Source organism: Syzygium oleosum, unplaced genomic scaffold (genome assembly GCF_021117445.2).
Source record: "Syzygium oleosum isolate NSW1041296 unplaced genomic scaffold, Sole_v2.1 Sole_v2.23, whole genome shotgun sequence".
Classification (NCBI taxonomy): domain Eukaryota; kingdom Viridiplantae; phylum Streptophyta; class Magnoliopsida; order Myrtales; family Myrtaceae; genus Syzygium; species Syzygium oleosum.
In genome coordinates, this window is record NW_026607507.1 from 1782679 (window position 1) to 1802812 (window position 20134).

Genomic DNA, 20134 nt, shown 5'->3' on the forward strand with positions numbered 1-20134 from the left:
GAATCGAACATAAGGATGCAAGTGCAAAATAGGATTTAGGATCGTGGTCATCTTCGAAAAAAGGTCCAGATAATTGTCTTCGCCCTTAATTGAAGGGCTTTGTCTGAATTATTGAATGAGTTCGGTTTAACTTCAAAATAACTACTGGTTTCTACTTCTTTAGATTTGTGATGCTTGTTCGACTTTTGATGTGACGAGTAACGGAGAAATTATGCAGGTTTCTCCGGTTGGTTAAGGCTGCGAATGATAATTATTTTGTTTCTATTTTTCTGTTTCAAAAACAAGTTTGGAATAGAAATCTGTTTGCTATCGCAATTTCATTTTTCAATTTCTGGAACAAATTTTGATTTCAGAAATAGGTTTAGAATATAAATGAAAAGTAAAATTTTTTTACTTTTCTATTTTTGGAATAAAAATGAGAAATTCTTCTCATCGTTTGCCCTCCCTATTAGCCGATCGCCCACCCACCGCCCATTGCTGCCCACTTGCCTCTCGCCGTTTGTCGTCTCCTGCCTCCAACCGCTCTCCTCCCGCCGCCGCCCACCTCCCATTGTCTGTCTGCCACCGTCTTCCGCCGTCAGCCGGTCGCCTCCCGCCGCCCTCCTCTCGTTGCCGCCCTCCTTCCTCCGCCCTCCTCCCCCCGCCGCCCTCCTCCTGCCGCTGCTTAACGCCGGCCGCCTCCAGGCACCATCCTCCGCACTGGCCGCGTCGTCGTCCATCGTCGCCTCCCCCCACCGTCCACCGCCCGCCGTTCGCTGCCACCGTCCGCCCTCCTCTCGCCGTCACTCCCTTCCCGCCGCTGGCCGTCGCCCGCCTCCAGCCATTGCTTGACGCCGGCCGCCTCCAGCCGCCGTCCTCCGCACAAGCCGCGTCGCCGTCCGCTACCGCCTCCCTCGCCGCCCGCCATTCGCTGCCATCGTCCTTCTCCCGCCATCCGCCGCCGCCATCCGCCCACCTTCCACTCACCGGTCACTGAGAGGGAGAAATTTTGTGCCATTATCAAACAAATTTTTGTTTCGGGAACAGAAGTTTTATGTCATTATCAAACATATTTTTTTCTCAGAAACTCATCCAGGAATAGCTAAAAATTAATTTCTAAAACAGAATAATTGTCATTTGCAGCCTAAATATATCTATCCCATTTGACCAAATAAACAAGTACACCCTCTATGTTTTGAGAGGCGTCACAAATTGTGCCATTAGTCTTGATTCAATAACGCATAACATATGATGTACTTCAGGTAGTCATCTGATCAACAAAGTGCACCTAAATCATTAGGCTCATTATGTCTAACTTTGTGAGAAGTTCGGCATATATGGGGTTATGGGTAGACATTAGAAAGATACACCCAAGTGGATTTCGTTTTGGTAATTGACTGGGCATACCTTCATTGATAAACCGATCGATATTGCTGAGCTATTGATGGAGCTCTACTTTTGCCAATCATATAGATTAATATTGAATACACATGATCATCGTTCAGCCAAAGAAACATGAATAAAGTAACAACGGATAAGAAACAGCGAAGTTTTTCCAGAACTCGTTGTTGTTTCTTCCACTCCATTACACTGCCAAATATAAACTGTTACTTGCTAAATCCCCATCCATGGAAGGAGGAGGAGCAGAACAAGTGTTTTACAAACTCAACGGTTCTTCCGCTCAAGGGTTCTTTCTTCTCTTTACTTTGGGAAGAAAGAGACAGATACATAATCTTAAATAAACTCTAGAATAACCCAATCAAGGCAGAACAAAAAATCGTCCCTCCATGCCTCCTCCATCACATGTACTGAAGTGTATGCATGCCATCTTTGTCACTGAGGAAGTTGCCTGCAGGTTGGACAATACCACTTCCCCTTAAATCTTGTCTCTGGTGTCAGGCCAACACATGAGTAATGGAACCATTCACCTCCTTGGCACTGTCAATCACAGTTGGGACATTAGAGAAGAGTGTCCACCAATCGAAAAGAATAATTGACAAGAGAAATATTGAAAATGCTATAACTGTCACTGCTGAGAAACTAGTAAGGAAACACACAAAGGTGAGGCAGCTACTCAGTCTGTAACAGACAAAATATTTACGCAGTTCATGAATGTTTTATTGTGTAGTATGCAATAGGGCTTCTTTTCCTTTTGGCAATTTTTGCCACTTCACCTTCTCTATTCACTTGCTAACCAAAAAACGTTTTTACAGATGATATTTTTTTTGTTTAAATGTTTTGACAAATGACATTGAATGTGTCATAAGGAGTTCATGCATGTTCTTAGAGAAACATATACATATCGCTGCACCACTTCACCTTTGAACACCACAAGACTTGCCAGGTACAGTAACTCACATTCTACGGTTTATATCAACCGCAAGGATACTTCCCAAATGCACTATGTAAAAGAGATGTGGAAAGGAAAGTAAAACTTCAAGGAAAAAGAACTGTCTCGTAAAAAAGGTCTCACGTTTTCGTTGTCGCAGGCAATCATGTCTCCAAATGACACCTAGCAGTCACAATGATTCAATTGGTTATATACCAAAGCTATAAAAGCCATCACAGCATAGTGCAGTCGCACTTCAAATTAAAGGTAACTTCCACATTTTAGAGAAGGGTGAAAAACTCGAGGACCTGATGACAGACACAATAGGTGGGCTCATCTGGATCAATGGGTTGATCAACATCTGGGGCAGCAAAGTCCCTTCTATGACTTCCTGGAGGAGGCATGAGTTCAAAATCTCTGTCCCGCTCGCGGTCCCAGTCCCCCCTGTAATCAGGCCTCTTGAATGATTGAGGCGTTAAATATAGGGGCTTGCGCTTGTCACTTTTAGGAATTAAAGGCAATGGGGGAAGAACTGCTGGCTCATCTGGAGGTATTTTCCCTTCTGTTTGTGTCATAAAAGGGAAAAACAGAAGAAACAAACAAGCATAAGCAAATTAGCTACAAGAAGATGAAAACTTTATGATACAGAAATTTCAGGCACACACTTTTATCACCCATATCAAGCAGAGAACTGCAGTACCATTGACTAAGATCATACATGCGTTGCTTCTTTTCTTCTTCTTGATGCTATAGCACACAACGGGCACAAGTGCAAGCACATACTTACACATGCATGTCCTTCAAAATCCATGCCCCTCATCAAAATGGACTTTGTTTATGTAATAATGGACCACGAGGTAGTCGAGAATTGACATGACAACTGCCATGTAATGATCCACCACTCCATTAGCTCTCTCTCTCTCTCTCTCTCTCTCTCTCTCTCTCTCTCTCTCACACACACACACACACACACACACACAAACACAAACACAGCACCTGGGCACCTGCACAAAGTCACAAAAGAAAAAACAAAAAAATGTGATAGGGCCCTTCAAACATCATAAAAGCTGGAATTAACTAATTCCAAATGCTTTTAACCAATTTAAGCCAAAGCAAGGATTTTTTTCCTGCTTTTTCCAATCCTCCAAACACAAGATTTTGAGGATTAGTCTGGTCTCATAGATTGAGCTCCATTTGACAGGGTATATAAAAGTATTTATCAGTCCGTAACCAAAGTGCTCACAAATAAGTTGAACAAATCTACCAAATAAATCCACAGACAATAACAAATAAGGAACTAGCAAGCCAAAACTTGTTGGAGACAACACTGCCTAGTCCACATGCCTAACTCAAAGTAACGAGTATCAACCTTGCAGCGCTAGAGGAAATATCCTGTACCTTGCTTGAGATCTTCTGCAAAGTTCTTTAAATCCTCATCGAGTCGTTTAATGTGGCTATCTATCTGATAGAATGCCAAAAGGAAACCACATCAATATCCATCTCCTCAGCCTCGTTCGAGAACGAGACATCCACTGTAACTAATTTAAAGAACCCAAGATCATTCTTAAGCGGTTTTCCAATATTCTCTTACTTGAAGTTTACATCTAATAATTGATCCTAGATCAATGAAAGCTCATGCCATGCAATGAGTTCCTTGAGTTAGTTTACCTTTGCTTTGCAGATGAAGAATAGAGTTCAGCAGATACTCTATCCTCGTGAAAAGATATGTGGAAGCTGTTAAACAAAACATTTTTTTTTCCCAAGAGTTAGAGATGATGTCGATTTTGTCAGTTTTTGCTTCCACTTGCGATTCACTTCTCTATAAAACGATCCTTATCCTCATTTCCTATTAGGAAATTTTTGTCTTAGGTAGCTGTAAATAAGAGATTTTTTTCTCAAAATTTTGGAGCGTGAACTGAAAAATGAGATAAAAGAAAGTTTGCGAAAACAAGCCAGAACTAGAAATCTTAAAGGCACAATCTTATCATTTATATGACAACTCATGCGCAAATATCACGGAAGAAAGACGATTAAAGTCCGATTTGACGAATTGAGGTCAAAGCTTACGAGGTCATATGCTTGCCGCGCCAGCAACACCTTCTCGGTACACAAACTCAACGCGCTGTCCTGATTGGCCTCTATATCTTTACGCATTTTCTCGATTTCGGTCTCTTCATCGTCATTGTTGTAGCTACTGCTGTAAGCATTGTAGTTCCCTTTTCTAGAGCTCTGTTTCGATAACCCCACGCAGTACTTGGTCTGCTGGCCAGTCTGGTTTATCATGGCTTCACACCCAACAATTCAACAACCACGATCAACAAAACAAAAACAAAAAAGAAAAAACCCAACCTTTCCACCCTCAATCACGAATTCCAACATACCATCATACGATTTCGCAAGTATAAATCAAAGAATACCGAGAAAGGACACCTACATTGGGATCGATCATCGAGTTCTCTGATTGTATTGAGGAGCCTCTGGAGCTCGGCTGGCAATGTGCTCGCATCTATTTCAAATTCGAGGCAAAAGAGAAACCCCCACAAATTCAGGTCGAACGAAGACCGATCAAGAAAGGAGAATCGCGAAATTGGCGAAAGACGACGAGCTTACATTCGAAATAGTCGTCGATGTAGACTCCGGTTCTCGCGATTGCCATTGTTTTGTCCCTCGCTGCTTCGCGATCGAGAAATTGGGGATTCTAGGGTTTCTGGGTCGGCTCTCTACCTCTGTAGGATTGACACAGTTCCAAGCGAGGGAGAGGGAACGGGGCGAAACGACGTCGTTTTGATGGTTCCTGCACATCAACGACCGAGGTGGCAGTTATTCCTAAGATTTATTTCACGGAGTTCCATTAAAATGCCCTATTTTTCCTTTCCGACATAAAAATGTCACTATGAATTTTGGATAATTCCAACCTTTAAGATTAGAGCAATACGAGGTTTTACTAAAAAGCCCTATTAAATTTTATCTACTGAGTATTTTACAACTTATTCTATTAAGCACCTAACAAGCTAAAATTATCGAATATATAGGTCCTTTTTTTTACAACGTTCAATAAACTATTGCGGTATTTATCTAAAAGTGCGAGAGTTAAGAGAAGTTCCGGTCCTCTAAGTTTTAGCATTTGTGCCATTTGGTCTTTTAACTTTTATTTTGTTCGATCAAGTCTTTTTTCTTAATTTGCGCGACTTGGCCCTCTACAATTTTTTTTTCTTATTCAAGCTCACTAACATTCTTAATTTATGCAATCAAGTGCTTCGCTTACTGATTGCAACTAACGGTATCAAACCGTTTCGTTTTCCTTTTCATCCTAGCTTGTTTTTTCCCAGTTTGGCGTCACCTTAGCATTGGGTGACATTTCATGCCACAATGACAATACCGAGGTTTAATGAGAGTGAATTAATTGAAAGATTCGATAGTACAAATTGAGAAAGTTAGAGGACTTGACTGTATAAATTAAAACTTAGAGAACCAAAGTGCACAAATCAAGAAAGTTAGAGTGCTTAATTGAACAAAATAATGTTAGAGGGTCATATTGTACAAATGCAGAAACTTAGAGGGTTAAAACTATGCTTAACCCAAAAAGTATACATGTACCGGAGAAACCCATCAATTCTTTCAAGTGATTAGTAGATTTCAATCATGACTAAGGCGTCAAATGGGTAGATCGGATCGGGTTTAGATTAGGTTGAAAAATGATCCCACCCAAATCGACAAATTTATATGCAATGCAATGTAGTGACCTATACTCGTCTAACACTTACCCAACCCGCTTATTAAAATATTTATTTAATCCAATCTATGGAAATTTGTATTAACTTAGTTAACCCACTTTAAGCTCTCTATGTATATATTTTATTTGGACAAAATCGCTAGTTCAACTGTAAGATGCTAAATAATTGGCTTTCAACATTGCATAGAATTTTCAATTCTTATATTGATTCACAATGAAAAATAAGAGATAGTTAATACTTGATAGTGAATTTATAAAATTAAAGCTACAAATAATGTGGAGGAATTGAAATTTTAATTAAACGGAATGTAAGATATCGAAGAAGATGACTTATGCTGAACATGGATTGCAATGACAAGAACTAAAACTAGAATATTACCTAAAAATAACAGTGTCAAATGCAATAAAGGAAAGATATACTCCAATTACTAACAAACAAAACTTACAAGATTAATAATAAAAATAAAAAAAAAATAAAAATGGGAAAAAAGAAGCCGTCTTGATATTTTTAATAAAAGTGAAGTCGAACTCATCTTACGAGCCCACTAAGGGCCGTTTGCAAGTTCTTGCCAAACGGTGAAAATTTCTATTCTTTTGTTCTAGAATTAGTTTGAAGAAATTCGTTTGTTTAATTTTTTGTTCCGAGCACAAGTTTGGAAAAAATTGTTCCTAAAATCAGTTTGGAACAGAATCGAAGCAAAAAAGTAGCTTTTTTATTGGAACGATTTTTCCATTTCTGATTTTTCTTGATTTTTTTCTTCCTTCTTGGTTTGTTGTTCTTCTTCTACAAAATGCTTAAACCTAGGCCACCCACTTTGGCAAATTTAAGCCAAGGCCAAAGAGGATAAAATGATAAAAATGCTAAATTTGAGGCCTTGCCAGAATATCTTGGGCCATTTGAGTAATGGGATTTAGGGAAGAAAAAAAAAAAGAAAGAATAGAAATTTAAAATATTCAAAATATTATTAATAAAAAGAAATTTTGTGTAGTTACCAAACGCATTTCTGTTCTTTTTCTATTCTAAGAATAGAATTTTTGGGTAGTTGCTAAATGCCTTCAAATATTTAGAAATTGTTTTTTAGGACATAGATAAAATAAAAAATAAATAAACATTTCAAATTCACAAAATGGTTAAGAATAATGCCATCCACTTATGCGAACTTTAAGACTTCTTTGAATTTGAAACAGTCTGAGAAATTCATTATTTTTTCAGAGGATGAAGAGAGAGTCGCAAAAACGGGTTGAATTTATGGTAAATAGTAAACCCATTTAACACCCATATTTTTTTGGGCTCGGCCATTCTAAATCCTTTTTATAATCCATTTAATGAACCCATATAATAACTCAGTCCATCAAATATGAGTTATCAAATATGTGTTAAGAAATGGGTCTATAACCCATTTTGACAATTTATTCACCACAAATAGCCTTAACCGTATCATAAAGCTAGTAACCTCATTTTTGTAGTTAGTAGTTTTTCACCTATTGGCTGGCAAGTTTTTCACAGGATTAGTAAGTTTCTAATAGGACAGCACAGGTAATTTTCAACCCTCAACATAATCAATATCAACATACCAACTGATTATATGACATGTAACTTTAAAAGATGACCGTTAGATAGGCAACTTATTTCGTATTGAGAAGTACACGCGATCCTCTGAAAAATATATAATTTTTTTTCCATTACACGAGCAGAGTAGTTTCAACGAGGACAAGTACTTTTTATCATATTTACATGCTAAAGATTCGCAACATGGTTACTTTCAACTAATCAGTAGTTAAACAAAGAGTAAATTTCACCATGCGCGTAGTCACTAGTCACTAATCGTCATAGATAGTAGTTACTCGTAAGCCGGTAGATCAGACATGACATCATCATTTGAAGAACTTGCTTGCCGAAATACAAGTATGCATGATTGACGTAATGACGTGCGCACGATGCTTCTTCTTCTTCTTTGGACAAACAGAGAAGTTATGTACAAACATACAGGACTTTCGAAAGAAGAAGAAGAAGAAGAAGAAGAATTAAATAGTCTCCTTGGATGTCTCGTCCCGCCATCTGATCTGCAACGCTGCACACCGAGCTGGTCTTGTTAATCGGAGCCCATCACCACTCGCTTAATCTCTCTGTTCCCGTCTCTGTGCAATGGCCACAGGAAGCAACGCCGACACGGTCAGTCTGTTGGTTGTTTGTTTGTAAAACAAACAACGAGGTGTCTTGTCCCACGTCGAAAGGATGTGAGTGTGCACATGGACGAGATTTGGTACTAATCAACGATTATTTTTATTTATTTATTAAATTTCGAATTTATTATTATAAAATAACCGTTTTGTCATATTGAAACATGATGTGATTGTTCGCAATAGAGTGGCGGTTATATTTTAATAATTTAATTTCAATTTATTATATTTTGCCTAACGGTTATATGCGCTTTACAGCCTTCGGAAGGTTGTGTCTATTCGGACATAACTTCTTAACCTTTGGAAAGTCCTGTATGTTTGTACATAACTTCTCCACATTAAAAAGGTTGTGTTTGTCCAACGTATAAATTTTTTTCAACGTTTTGTTCATTAAGAACAACAATTTCTCATTTCTTCCTAGAGATGTACAGCCATTTTTATAATTGTTACATTGAGTAGACTCCTTAGAAAAAAACATGAGTAGATTTCACCATGGCGTAGTCACTAGTCACTAATCGTCACAGATAGTACTTACTGTAAGCTGTATCAGACTTGACATCATCATTTGAAGAACTTTTTGCCAATACAAGTATCATGATTGACGTTGTGGGGCACGAATAATTCTTAACAACGCTGCTTCTTCTTCTTCGAACCCTCTAAAAAGTCTCCTTGATGTCTCGTCCCGCATCTGATTCAACGTTGTTTACCGATGCTCGTTGATATTTCCATCACCACTCGTCCCCTTTGCTTCCCTTTCTGGCGGCCGCGGTCACGCCGACACCGTCGTCCTCCAGTGGATCCCGAGGCATCGGCCGCACGATCGCCTCACACCTCTGCTCCCTCGGCGCTCGGGTCGTCATCAACTACGCCTCCAGCTCGGCCCAAGCCGATGCCGTTGCGGCCGAGCTCAACTCGTCTGACTCCGATCCGTCTGTACCTCCACGCGCTACCGCCGTCAAAGCCGACATCTCCGAGCCTGATCAGGTCAAGCACCTCTTCGACGAGGCTGAGCGCGCATTCGGGTCACCGGCCCACATCTTTGTCAACTGTGCCGGTGTCGCGGACCCCAAATACCCCAGCCTCGCCGACACAACGGTGGAGGACTGGGACTCGACCTTCAAGGTCAACGCACGGGGTGCGTTCCTCAGGTGCCGGGAGGCTGCGAACCGGCTGAGGTGCGGCGGAGGGGGGAGGATCGTGATGGTGACAACATCGCTTGTCGGGGGCCTGCTCCCCGGGTACTCAGCCTACACGGCATCGAAGGCGGCGGTGGAGACGATGACGAAAATCGCGGCGAAGGAGCTGAAGGGGACAGGGATCACGGCCAACTGCGTCGCACCGGGACCCGTAGCGACAGAGCTGTTCTTCGCCGGGACGACGGAGGAGATGGTGAAGAGGGTGGTGGATGCGTGTCCGCTGGGGCGGCTCGGGGAGGGGAAGGACGTGGCGGAGGTGGTGGGGTTCTTGGCGAGCGATGCCGGAGAGTGGGTCAACGGTCAGGTGATTAGAGTCAACGGGGGATTCGTCATTTGATTCTGTTAAGGGCTAGGTGACCTTTTTGATGAAATGCGATTTTGCTCTGGCTGCGCAATCCCGCACCTTTCTCTCTTGTAATGTAACTAGGTTCCTTTTTTTGGCCGATTGTAACGTGGTTGTTAGGAAAGTGCAATTGAGTGCATCTAAAACTTTCAAAAATGCGATTAAGTCTAAAACTTGTCACGAAAGTACAATCAAATCTTAAAACTTTCAAAAAAGTGCAATCAAGTCCTAAAACTTATCACGAAGGTGCAATTAAGTCCTAAAACTTTCAAAAAGTGCAATCAATGAAAGGACTTGATTGAACTAATCTCGATAAGTTTTAGGACTTATTTGCACTTTCGTGACAAGTTTTAGGACTTGTTGCACTTTTTGAAAGTTTTAGGACTCAATTGCACTTTCCTACAAGTTTTAGGACTTAATTGCACATTATGAAAGTTTTAGGACTTAATTGCACTTTCGTGACAAGTTTTAGGACTTTGAATGCACTTATCCCTTTAATATTAAGTATATTTGATTGAATCGGAGAAATTACAACCCATTGACGCCACACACCTTGAGCATTAAGGTTGCTCATATTAAGCTTAAATATTAGCTTATCATAGATATATTGATCCATTTTTCTACAATATGATATGAACTCTTTTCGAATATTCTATGTGATGATCTTTGCATTAAGGGTGGTAGGCAATTGAAAATGGAAACCATGTTGTGAACGTCATATTGGAATGCGAATGGTGTGATTGAGAGATTACTCAATCTAGAAAGAGAATTAGAGCGCTAGACGTTGGCAAGCTTGATGTCGAACTAGACATTGATAAGGTTATGTTAAAATGAAAATACGTATGATGAATGCCTCTTGAATAACGAGTCGGTGATTCACACGCAGTAGCTAGAGACATGTTATTTGATTGTAAATCCATCGCAAGAATTAGCAAAATGTTAGGTTATGCATACTTCTACTAAGGAGAATGGTTTCCTTGTGTTGGCAAAATTAGCCTCATCTATGATCATTGTTTACCTTATCTTGTATCCTTGCCTCCAAATTAAGGCATTTTTCGGATTAATCGGGACTCGGGATCTTATTGGCAAGAATCATGTCATTGTGGTCCAATTCCTGTACTAAAGTAACCTCTTGAGACCAACTCAAGTAGGCCGTCGAGGAATATGCTATCATTACGATGTTGGGCCGTTTCTTGATACCTTGAGCTTTTTAAGAACACGGTTTGTCTAATGCGGTCTAAATGCACATCGCATTGCCAGGTTAATTGGTTCTGTCCACCGGCAATCTCGTTAATTGGTTATGTACCAAAACATGTATTGCGTGAGGGGGAGTGTTCAGAAATACGCCATAAACCCTTTATTGGAGAAGACGAACTTAATGAACTCAAAACGTCTCCGTATGCCATTGTCAGGGGTGGTGGGGCGAGTTATGACTCGATCACAAATAAGTTGTATAGCGTAGTTTTGGCAAGGACATGGATGTAACGGTATTTTTTAAGGTGATTGGGGAAAACACTACAAAGCTACATCGGCTCAAGTGTTGCAGTAGTGTCAAGGAAGTTACCTCACTCGGTTTTTTAAGGAAAATTTCAAATAAAATCCCGAAATGGAGCCATTTTCAAAAAAAAAAAAAAAAGGTTTGGAGTGGATATTATGCCGAATAAGGGCGTGAAGTTCCAAATCGTATCAAATAAAGGCCTTTGGCAATAGGTGAGCATATGACTATTAGGTTGTTGGAGAAGGGGTATTTTAGTAAAAAAAAAATTCAAAGTATATATATACTTTGAATTTTTTTGACTTTCCCTCCCTGTCACAAAAAAGAAAATGGAAAAATAAATAAAAATTAAAATAATAAATACCTAGAATTTTTTGACTAAAATACCCCTTCTCCAACGGCCAGAATAGTCACAAGCTCGCCGGCCGACCAAATTATTCGAGACAATTTGATCACTTTAGATCCCTATTTAAGATGATTTGGCTACTTCATATTCTTATTTGATAGAAGATTTACTCATAATCCTTTTTTTGAAAAAATGGCTTCATTTTATGCCCTTATTTGAAAATTTCCCTAGTTTTTATATGTTGCAATTAGAATATGTGCATTATCCATAAGTTACAATAGCTCACAACACAAATACATTGGAGAGACGTAGATTGCCCATCTTCTCATAAGCTAGAGAGCGACCATGTTGAGGCAAAAAAGTCAAAAGTAGATTTGAATTGGAGAAAATATTCAGTGGTTTGCAAGTACCATGTCACCAGCTGAGGTGGCATGTATTTATTTACTCCGAACCAATTAAAAATTGACAAATATATACTGACGTGGACTTAGATTAAAAAAATAATTAAAAATCTCGATCCACTTCTCTCTTCCTCCTCCATCCGCCACTGTAGCCACCTTGAGCCCGGCCGTGCGAAGTAACCGGCGCCTACCTCCGCTATTGCTACCGACGTGGACCTCACGGTCAAGGCTCACTACCATGACGAGCTCCAAATCTAGAATCTGTGAACAAGCAGTGTTGCTCGCAGCTATGGCTCCAAATCTGGGGCTCCTCTAGATCTGAAAGGAGCGCTTCCTCTGTTCGTGCTCGTCACAGATTTGAAGACGCATAGGGAGGGTGGCCATCGCTCCTTCACGTCTTCAGATCTGTGACGAGCCGCTGTCCAGATTTGTAGGCAACGTTGTGGATGAGCCACCGTCGTCAGTAGATGAGCTGCCATCCATGCCGACCGCTGCTGTCCATGCCTACGACCGTTGTCCACAGAAGCCCGGATTAAGGAGGAGTCCGCTGTTGAAGAAGGAAGATAAGAAGAATTCCACGTCATTTTTTAATACACATTAGTAGCCACGTGTCTATTTAGTATTTACAAATGGATGAGAATAAAACATGCTCGCCATGTCGGCTTTTGACGTGGCGCTTTGTAACCGCTTTATATTTTCTTTCTCTCACGCTCTGAAACACCCAAAAATTGTGTGACATTATCAGTTTACCGTTTCTTTTTTCTTTTCATCCTTGCTAGTTTTTCCCTAATTTGGCATCACCTTATCATTGTGCGAGATTTTATGCCACAATGACAATGCCGTGGTTTAGTGAGAGCGAATCGACAGAAAGATTCGATTGCACAAATCAAGACAGTTAGAGGAATTGATTGTATCAATTAAAACTTAGAGAACTAAATTGTATAAATCAAGAAAATTAAATGACTTAATTAAACAAAATATTATTAGAGGATCAATATTGTACGGACGCTGAAACTTAGAGGTTTAAAACTATACTTAACCAGAAAAATAAATATGTACCGGAAAAACCCATCAATTTTTTCAAGTGATCGGTAGGTGTAACCTTCATTGTACTAATAAAGCTAGTAACCTTATTTTGGTAGTTAGTAGTTTTTTCACATAATGGCTAGCAAGTTTTTCATAGGATTAGTAAAGTTTCAAATAGGACAGCACAAGTAATTTTCAATCCTCAACATAATCAATATCAACATAGCAACTGATTACATGACCAAAAAAAAAATATGCAACACATTTCATACTAACAAGTATACGCGAATCTCTGAAAAATGTATAATTTTTTTTTCTATTACATTAGCAGCAAAGTTTCAATGAGGACAAGTACTTTTTATCATATTTATCATACTATAGATTCGTAACATGATTGCTTAGTTTCGACTAATCAGTAATTAAATCGCGTTAACTCTTCACTATGGTTTGTAATTTAGCACCCATTTGGTGGTGTTCCGCATAAACAAAGAGTAAATTGCACCATGCCATCAGACATGACATCATCATCTGAACGATGAACTTAGGTTAATCCTTTTTTAAAGTACGCACTTAATAAAAGTATGAATGATTGACGTAATGACGTGCGCACGCTGCAGTTGTCGAATTCACACTTCGCTTCTTCATCTTCTTCTTCATCTTCTTCTTCTTCGACCCCTTTAAATAGTGTCCTTGGATGTCTCGTCCCGCCATCTGATCTGCAACGCTGCACACCGAGCTGATCTTGTTCATCGGAGCCCATCACCGCTCCCTCAATCTCTCTCTCTCTCTCTCTGTCTCTCCGTGCAATGGCCACAGGAATCAACGCCGACACGGCCAGCCCCCCTCCGCTTCCCCTCGACGGCCGCGTCGCCATCGTCACCGGCGGATCCCGCGGCATCGGCCGCGCGATCGCCTCCCACCTCCGCTCCCTCGGCGCTCTGCTCGTCATCAACTACGCCTCCAGCTCGGCCCAAGCCGACGCTGTCGCCGCCGAGCTCAGCTCGTCCGGCTCCGATCCGTCCGCCCCTCCGCGCGCCATCGCCGTCAAAGCCGACATCTCCGATCCCGATCAGGTCAAGCACCTCTTCGACGAGGCCGAGCGCGCGTTCAGGTGCCCTGCCCACGTCTTTGTCAACTGCGCCGGCGTCATGGACCCCAAGTACCCCAGCCTCGCCGACACGACGGTGGAGGACTGGGACTCGACCTTCAAGGTCAACGCGCGGGGCGCGTTCCTCGGGTGCCGGGAGGCTACGAACCGGCTGAGGCGCGGCGGTGGGGGGAGGATCGTGATGGTGACGACGTCGGTCGTCGGGGGCCTGTTCCCCGGGTACTCAGCCTACGCAGCGTCGAAGGCGGCGGTGGAGACGATGACGAAAATCGCGGCGAAGGAGCTGAAGGGGACAGGGATCACGGCCAACTGCGTCGCGCCGGGGCCCGTAGCGACGGAGCTGTTCTTCTCCGGGAAGACGGAGGAGATGGTGCAGAGGCTGGTGGACGCCTGTCCACTGGGGCGGCTCGGGGAGGGGAAGGACGTGGCGGAGGCGGTGGGGTTCTTGGCGAGTGATGCCGGAGAGTGGGTCAACGGTCAGGTGATGAGAGTCAACGGGGGATTCGTCATTTGATTCTGTAAGGGGCTAGGTTCGGGGTTGACCTGTTCAATGAAATGGGATTTTGCCCTGGCTGGGCAATCACACTCCTCCCTCTCTTGTAATGTAACTAGGTTCCGTTTTTTGGCCTTATGTAATGTACTTGCTTAATATTAAGCTTAAATGTTAGAATGAATTGGAGAAATCACAACCCATTTACTCAATACACACCTTGAGCATTAAGGTTGCTCATATTGAGCTTAAATATTACAATATGATATGAACTATTTGTGAGTAATTTATCTGAAGATATATGCGACAACCCGTAGGAATGTTAGGTGATTGAAAATGAAAAGCATGTTGTATAACTGGATTGGAATGCGAATGGTGCGATTGAGGAATTACTCAACCTAGAAAGTGAACCACAGCTAGATGATAGCAAGCTTGATGTTGAACTAGGCATTGATGTGGTTATGATCAAATGAAAATACGTATGATAGGTGCCTCTTGAATAATGAGTTGTTGATTCATAGTAGTGTCTGGAGACATGTTATTTGATCGTAATTCTATCGCAACATGTTTCCAAAAAGTTGGGTTATGCACACTTATAACAAATTTCGAATATGGTTAAGCTGTGATGGCTCACAACATAAAATACAAAACAACAGAAAGTTACAACTAGACTTTTCATCCAACTGAAAAAGAGAAGAGTACGCTGTAGAGACGTAGACTGCCCATCTTCTCGTGAGCTGTACAGAGCCCAGATGACCACGTTGAGGCCGAAAGGTCCAAAATGGGTTCGAATTGGGCTGGCAATGACTCCTTCCTTGGAGATGTGGAAGATGGGTTGGTCAATCCGACAAGGCAAGGACTCAGGGAGAAGGAGGAGGAAGAGATATTCGGAGGGGGACGAAGGAATCTGCGAACAATTTATGTGGCAACGGTTTCTTCCGTGAAAAAAAGTGTTCTTTTCTCATTTCTTTCTCTCACGCTCCGAAACACCCAGGACAAAAAATCAAGACTGTTGCTTCATAAGCTTCATCAAATGTTCCGTGCAGGCCCATAAGATCTCGCGTGGATAAATAGAGAAACGAATTACTCGCGAGTGCTAAAGAAAGTGTTGAATTGAATAAAGAGGAGAGTGTTGGCAGTTGGAAGTGAGAAGCAGTTGGAGTGGATGGCCCAGTTCACAGCTCAAGGAACCATGAAGCTGCTCTTCAATGGCGAAGGTCGCTCGTTTAGGCAAGGATCGAAGGACCCATGTCGTTTTAGGCTCGGATCAGTCCATGTGCGCAAGCGGAGGCTCGGATTTTTTGATTCCTCGGCCGAGCACGGTCCTTGGCGGCGAAACGCGAGAGCGCACGCGCGAAGTGCTAATAAACACAGCGAGGAAGGTGTGCATGGAGAGGACGACGAGTACGACGACGAGTTGGCGTGCTTCAGAGGTCTGGTCTTGGATCTTTCTTACAGGTTAGTTGGTTGATCTTGTCGTACTCGTCCTTTGCTTCATGTAGTGACCATAATTCTCTCTGTTCAAGCTTAAATAGCTTAGGCATTATCTTTATGAATCTATGCCTCCCCGTTCCAGTTTTCAGTGATTAGCATTTGGATCAAGGGAAAAAGCAACTGTTGCTATTTCCTTTGGTTTGCTGGCTTTCATATGTTAATGAATTCTTCAAGCAAACCTTGTTGGGCCATTGCATGGGTTGTCTACGTCGTAGTTAGTTTGGTTTTCTTGGGTTTCTTTCTACTTCTTTTTCTAGTCCTGGATGTTCTGGTTTTTCGTTTGATTGGTTTTCTGATTGTTGTTATCCTACTTCAGGCCAGTCAATGTCGTTTGCTGGAGGCGTGCGATTTGCTTGGAGTTCATGGAGAAGGTTGTAATAAAAATGACTTCTCTGAGAGTGATGTATAATTGCTAGGTTAAGGCCACAGTGGCTGATCACATACTTTTACTAGTTCATGGTAGTTATCTTCTTTGAACGATTAGGTCATTAGAGCATGCTTGTCTGCATTATTTGGAGATCGAAGTCTAATAGAAGCAGAAAATGGAAAATGGAATATCTCCCTTTGGAGGAAGTTAAAGAAGAGACCACCACTCCGCATTTCTTGAATGACAAGATCATATTTTGGAAAGATGGGCAGATGCAAATTAGCTTGGAATTGTATACAAATGTAGCTGTTGGAACATAAACATTTCCTTTCGAACACGACAACCCTGCTTTGAGTTTTGACATTAAAATATTGCCTTATGTCTTTTGCGGTCTTGACATATTGAAAGATTCAATTTAGTTATCTAATCACTAGATAATTAGGTAGAAATTCGAGAATGGAGACTCCTTTCAATTTTATATCCTTGGTTTCTATTTGTTCCAGGCTGATGTACTAGAATATTATGATCAGACAGTGAACTCTCCTAGTGGATCATTTTACATACCAGCAGTTTTAAGGGTATGCATTAGTGCTCTTAAAAATTTTCCGCTGCTTTCTCCTTTGTATGAATATTTCATGTTCTTCTTGCTCATTCCTGAGCCATTAATCAGGATTTTTATCTTATCAATTCTGTTTCAGTTTCTGCTTAACCGTCTATGCCCATCTGCTTCCCTCCAGGTGCCACATTTACTGCAGGTTGTTAAGAGGAGGAGAGTGAAAAGCAACCTTAGTCGTAAGAACATACTGTACAGAGACAGTTACACTTGCCAGTAAGTAATCAGCTGGTTAACAATTATCATCAAACTCTACTTGTCTAATTCATTAGCAGATATATTTTTTTTCGATGCTTAGTTTTGTTTGCCCTGTTAGACGGTATTTCCTCTAGAAAGCTCTGACGTCGTGTATCGTGTACGTATATACACTCCGTGGTTGAAGGTCTGTCTATTGTCTTTCTTTCTGCCTTTGTACAGGAGCAATGAGCCGTTGAGCCAACTCCTTTGGATATCCCATCCAGTAGATAAATGCTTATGTTTCTCAAATAATACTAGGCTTTGCTGGCTTTAAGAGTTTGGTACTATGCTGGCTTCTCAGCGAGATTTAGAGGCTTGTGAATGACTGTCCGACTTGTCTTCCGAGAACATTAATTTGTTTGTTACTTGAACGAATTGAAATGTTTGTCACCTGTCCTAAAAAACGGTGTGGTGACATTGACATTGAATGAATCACCAATGGAGGAGATTTTTATTACCTGCACAAGTATTTGTGAGCTAAACGGTGATATTTTGCTCATTCGTAGGTACTGCTCTTCAGGTGAGAATTTAACTATTGACCACGTTCTTCCAATTTCAGGAGGTGGAGAATGGACGTGGGAAAACCTGGTAAGATTTCCTCTTTGCATCCCCTAGAGCTGTGCAACTTTCTGTTTAATCTGTTGGTTAATGCGGCTTTCCATTGCCAGGATTTTGGTGGATTTAGGGTATTGCAACGTAAATAAGTCAGTTTCCTATTGCAGATTATTCCTTTTTTTATACCGATAATTTGGCGCTTTAGAGATGCATCTAATAATGATTTCTATGGTCCATTCACTTCAATTGCTTTTCTGCCAACCAGTCATCGCTACTTTTTACTTTTAGCATAGTAGCCTCAAGAGAGAATTTTATTCATATGCATGTCTTTGAAGATTGAGTGCTCCAACTTTGCTTCGTGGAGACCCTCGTACCTGATTGAGATGAATTATGTTCTTATTATTGGTTGTGTAGTTTTTAGCCCAACCTTGGACATGTAAAATATGTCAGCTTTCTGTCTGCAGGATAGTTTTTGTCTTCCATATGTTTTTTGTGAATGGAGGAAGCTAATAGAGAAATTGATTATGAGGAGATTGTGTCATCCTGCACTTGGTGGATGAATTGTGCAAGAATTCCAGGCTTCTGCTAAAATCACTTGCTAAACTTGCTGTGAAGTCAGGTTGCGCTTTTTACAATGTGTTACTGTATTGTTTTGGGGTTCAGCATCTCAAATCTTCCTTGTTCCTACACCAAATTTTTGTCTGGGAATTGTTTAGTAAGAAAGTAATAGCACAGGTGATGGCTCCAAGGAGATCTTACTTTCGTTGAGGTTGCATAGTAGCATTGTGAAGCACAAACACAATACAGATCAACAAACAAGACTCAATAACGGGATAAACTCGCTAGAAACTTAAGTAACGGTACTTCCCGGGAAAGAGCTCCTAGGAATCCCAGGACACTGCTGAAAAATGCTGCTTGTGTGACAGGTAACTGCCTGTTCCAAATGCAATTCCAAGAAAGGTCAAAAAACAATAGAAGAAGCAAATATGAAGCTGCTCAAGACCCCCAAGGTAATAACTACCGTTGAAATGTCTGATTAGCACCAAGAAGTCTCCGTTTCACTTGACCTCTATTAAGTAATAACAATTAGACGATAGCAATAACTGAATCAAGAAAAAAATATTCCATTTTCATTGTACCAGCATCCTTCCTCTCTCCCTCCTCCCTGCTGTTGTCTCATGGCGAAAAGAGAGAAGGAAAAAAAAATGATTTTTTCTGATGTTTCAGGCTCCGAAAGACTTTGACATACTCGCCATACCCTTGACGAGCGCAGCGGTGAAGATGTTGAGAGTAAGGAAAGGCACTCCAGAGGAGTGGCGCCAGTATCTTGGTAGACCATCTTTTGAGCCCTGACACAGTTTGCGGTGGCATTTGTACATTCTTTTGCTTCGTCCATACTAAAAATAAGCGTATATGCATTCCGTTCTTTCGCATAAATGTGGAACACCGTTTATGTATGTCTTACTCGTGGGCGATTGATGCATCATGTACGACAATCAGAAGAAGAAAAGGAAAGAACCAAAAAATCTAACATTACTAGACCATGGCAATGTATGTATATCGGTGGTCTACTATGCATTAACGTTCAATTCCCTTCGTTCCTTACAATGCTTTGAACTCAGACTACATTCTCGGGTTGGTTTAGTTTTTCTTTAACCCTTTGTCCCCGTGAGCTAAATCCATGTCAAGGTTAGATCAATCATGAGCGTGGTCCTAGATTGTTCATGTCTTGTCTTTGTATGGTCTGAGCTACACAATTATTTTGGCCAAAACACTATTTTAAGATATCTCAGACCTTAGAATGAGAAAGCAACATTGCATACTTCCTAAGAAACAGTGGTGAGAGTTCATTTCTTTCTTCTCAACTGGCATTAGAAAATGATTGAAGACATCTCTGACGTCGAGTGAATTTGAAATGGGTGTATATATGCACGCATATGCATGTGGGTGTGTGATTGATGGAGGGGTCTTTTTCCTGGTTCACTGCCAAAGGGTCTTCGTTAGTGATGTAATACTTGTCACGGGTTTACTTACCGCCACAGAACTGTCAATGCTGGTGAATAGTTTCCCTCAAAGAAAAATTGGATCCAACGTTAAAAAAAGAAAAGTACTGTCTCACATTCAATTCAATTCAATTCAATTCAATTCAGTCCTTTGAATTGCATGCATATGCAACAATGCATGCACCCCCTCCTGACCCCAATTCCAATCAAGTCAGACCCTCCATAACCTGGCCTCGCA

At 41.2% G+C, this 20134-nt stretch overlaps 5 protein-coding genes across 9 annotated transcripts; 4 read left to right on the forward strand and 1 right to left on the reverse strand.

The window, feature by feature from the left end:
- The first annotated feature begins 415 nt into the window (after window positions 1-415).
- Window positions 416-976, forward strand: LOC115674793 (extensin-like). Its single transcript, XM_030597307.2, has one exon. The coding sequence runs from the start codon at window positions 416-418 to the stop codon at window positions 974-976; it is 561 nt and encodes a 186-aa protein (XP_030453167.2).
- Window positions 977-1391: 415 nt separating this feature from the next.
- Window positions 1392-5079, reverse strand: LOC115674709 (PHD finger protein ING2). 2 transcript variants are annotated; one of them, XM_030597193.2, is made up of 7 exons: window positions 4919-5079; window positions 4743-4814; window positions 4376-4593; window positions 3707-3770; window positions 2617-2870; window positions 2453-2491; window positions 1392-1917 (listed from the first exon to the last, which is right to left on the reverse strand). In XM_030597193.2, exons 1-7 carry the CDS (start codon window positions 4962-4964, stop codon window positions 1813-1815), a joined length of 798 nt encoding a protein of 265 aa, XP_030453053.1. In that variant the 5' UTR covers window positions 4965-5079; the 3' UTR covers window positions 1392-1812. The 2 variants fall into 2 exon arrangements, with proteins under 2 accessions (XP_030453053.1, XP_056158454.1); XM_056302479.1 differs by lacking the exon at window positions 4743-4814 and having other exon boundaries at window positions 4919-5074.
- A 3108-nt stretch (window positions 5080-8187) lies between these two features.
- On the forward strand, window positions 8188-9802 carry LOC130134759 (NADPH-dependent aldehyde reductase-like protein, chloroplastic). Its single transcript, XM_056302421.1, has 2 exons — window positions 8188-8222; window positions 9017-9802. Exons 1-2 carry the CDS (start codon window positions 8188-8190, stop codon window positions 9753-9755), a joined length of 774 nt encoding a protein of 257 aa, XP_056158396.1. The 3' UTR covers window positions 9756-9802.
- A 3874-nt stretch (window positions 9803-13676) lies between these two features.
- On the forward strand, window positions 13677-14908 carry LOC115674706 (NADPH-dependent aldehyde reductase-like protein, chloroplastic). Its single transcript, XM_030597191.2, has one exon. It carries the CDS (start codon window positions 13836-13838, stop codon window positions 14649-14651), a length of 816 nt encoding a protein of 271 aa, XP_030453051.2. The 5' UTR covers window positions 13677-13835; the 3' UTR covers window positions 14652-14908.
- A 487-nt stretch (window positions 14909-15395) lies between these two features.
- Window positions 15396-19501, forward strand: LOC115674707 (uncharacterized). Of its 4 annotated transcripts, XM_056321596.1 has the most exons (8): window positions 15396-15552; window positions 15674-16085; window positions 16438-16492; window positions 16992-17066; window positions 17187-17317; window positions 17845-17926; window positions 18820-18903; window positions 19121-19501. In XM_056321596.1, exons 2-8 carry the CDS (start codon window positions 15793-15795, stop codon window positions 19244-19246), a joined length of 846 nt encoding a protein of 281 aa, XP_056177571.1. In that variant the 5' UTR covers window positions 15396-15552; window positions 15674-15792; the 3' UTR covers window positions 19247-19501. The 4 variants fall into 4 exon arrangements, with proteins under 4 accessions (XP_056177571.1, XP_056177572.1, XP_056177570.1 ...); XM_056321595.1 differs by lacking the exon at window positions 15396-15552 and having other exon boundaries at window positions 15575-16085; XM_030597192.2 differs by lacking the exon at window positions 15396-15552 and having other exon boundaries at window positions 15578-16085; window positions 17226-17317.
- Window positions 19502-20134: the final 633 nt, after the last annotated feature.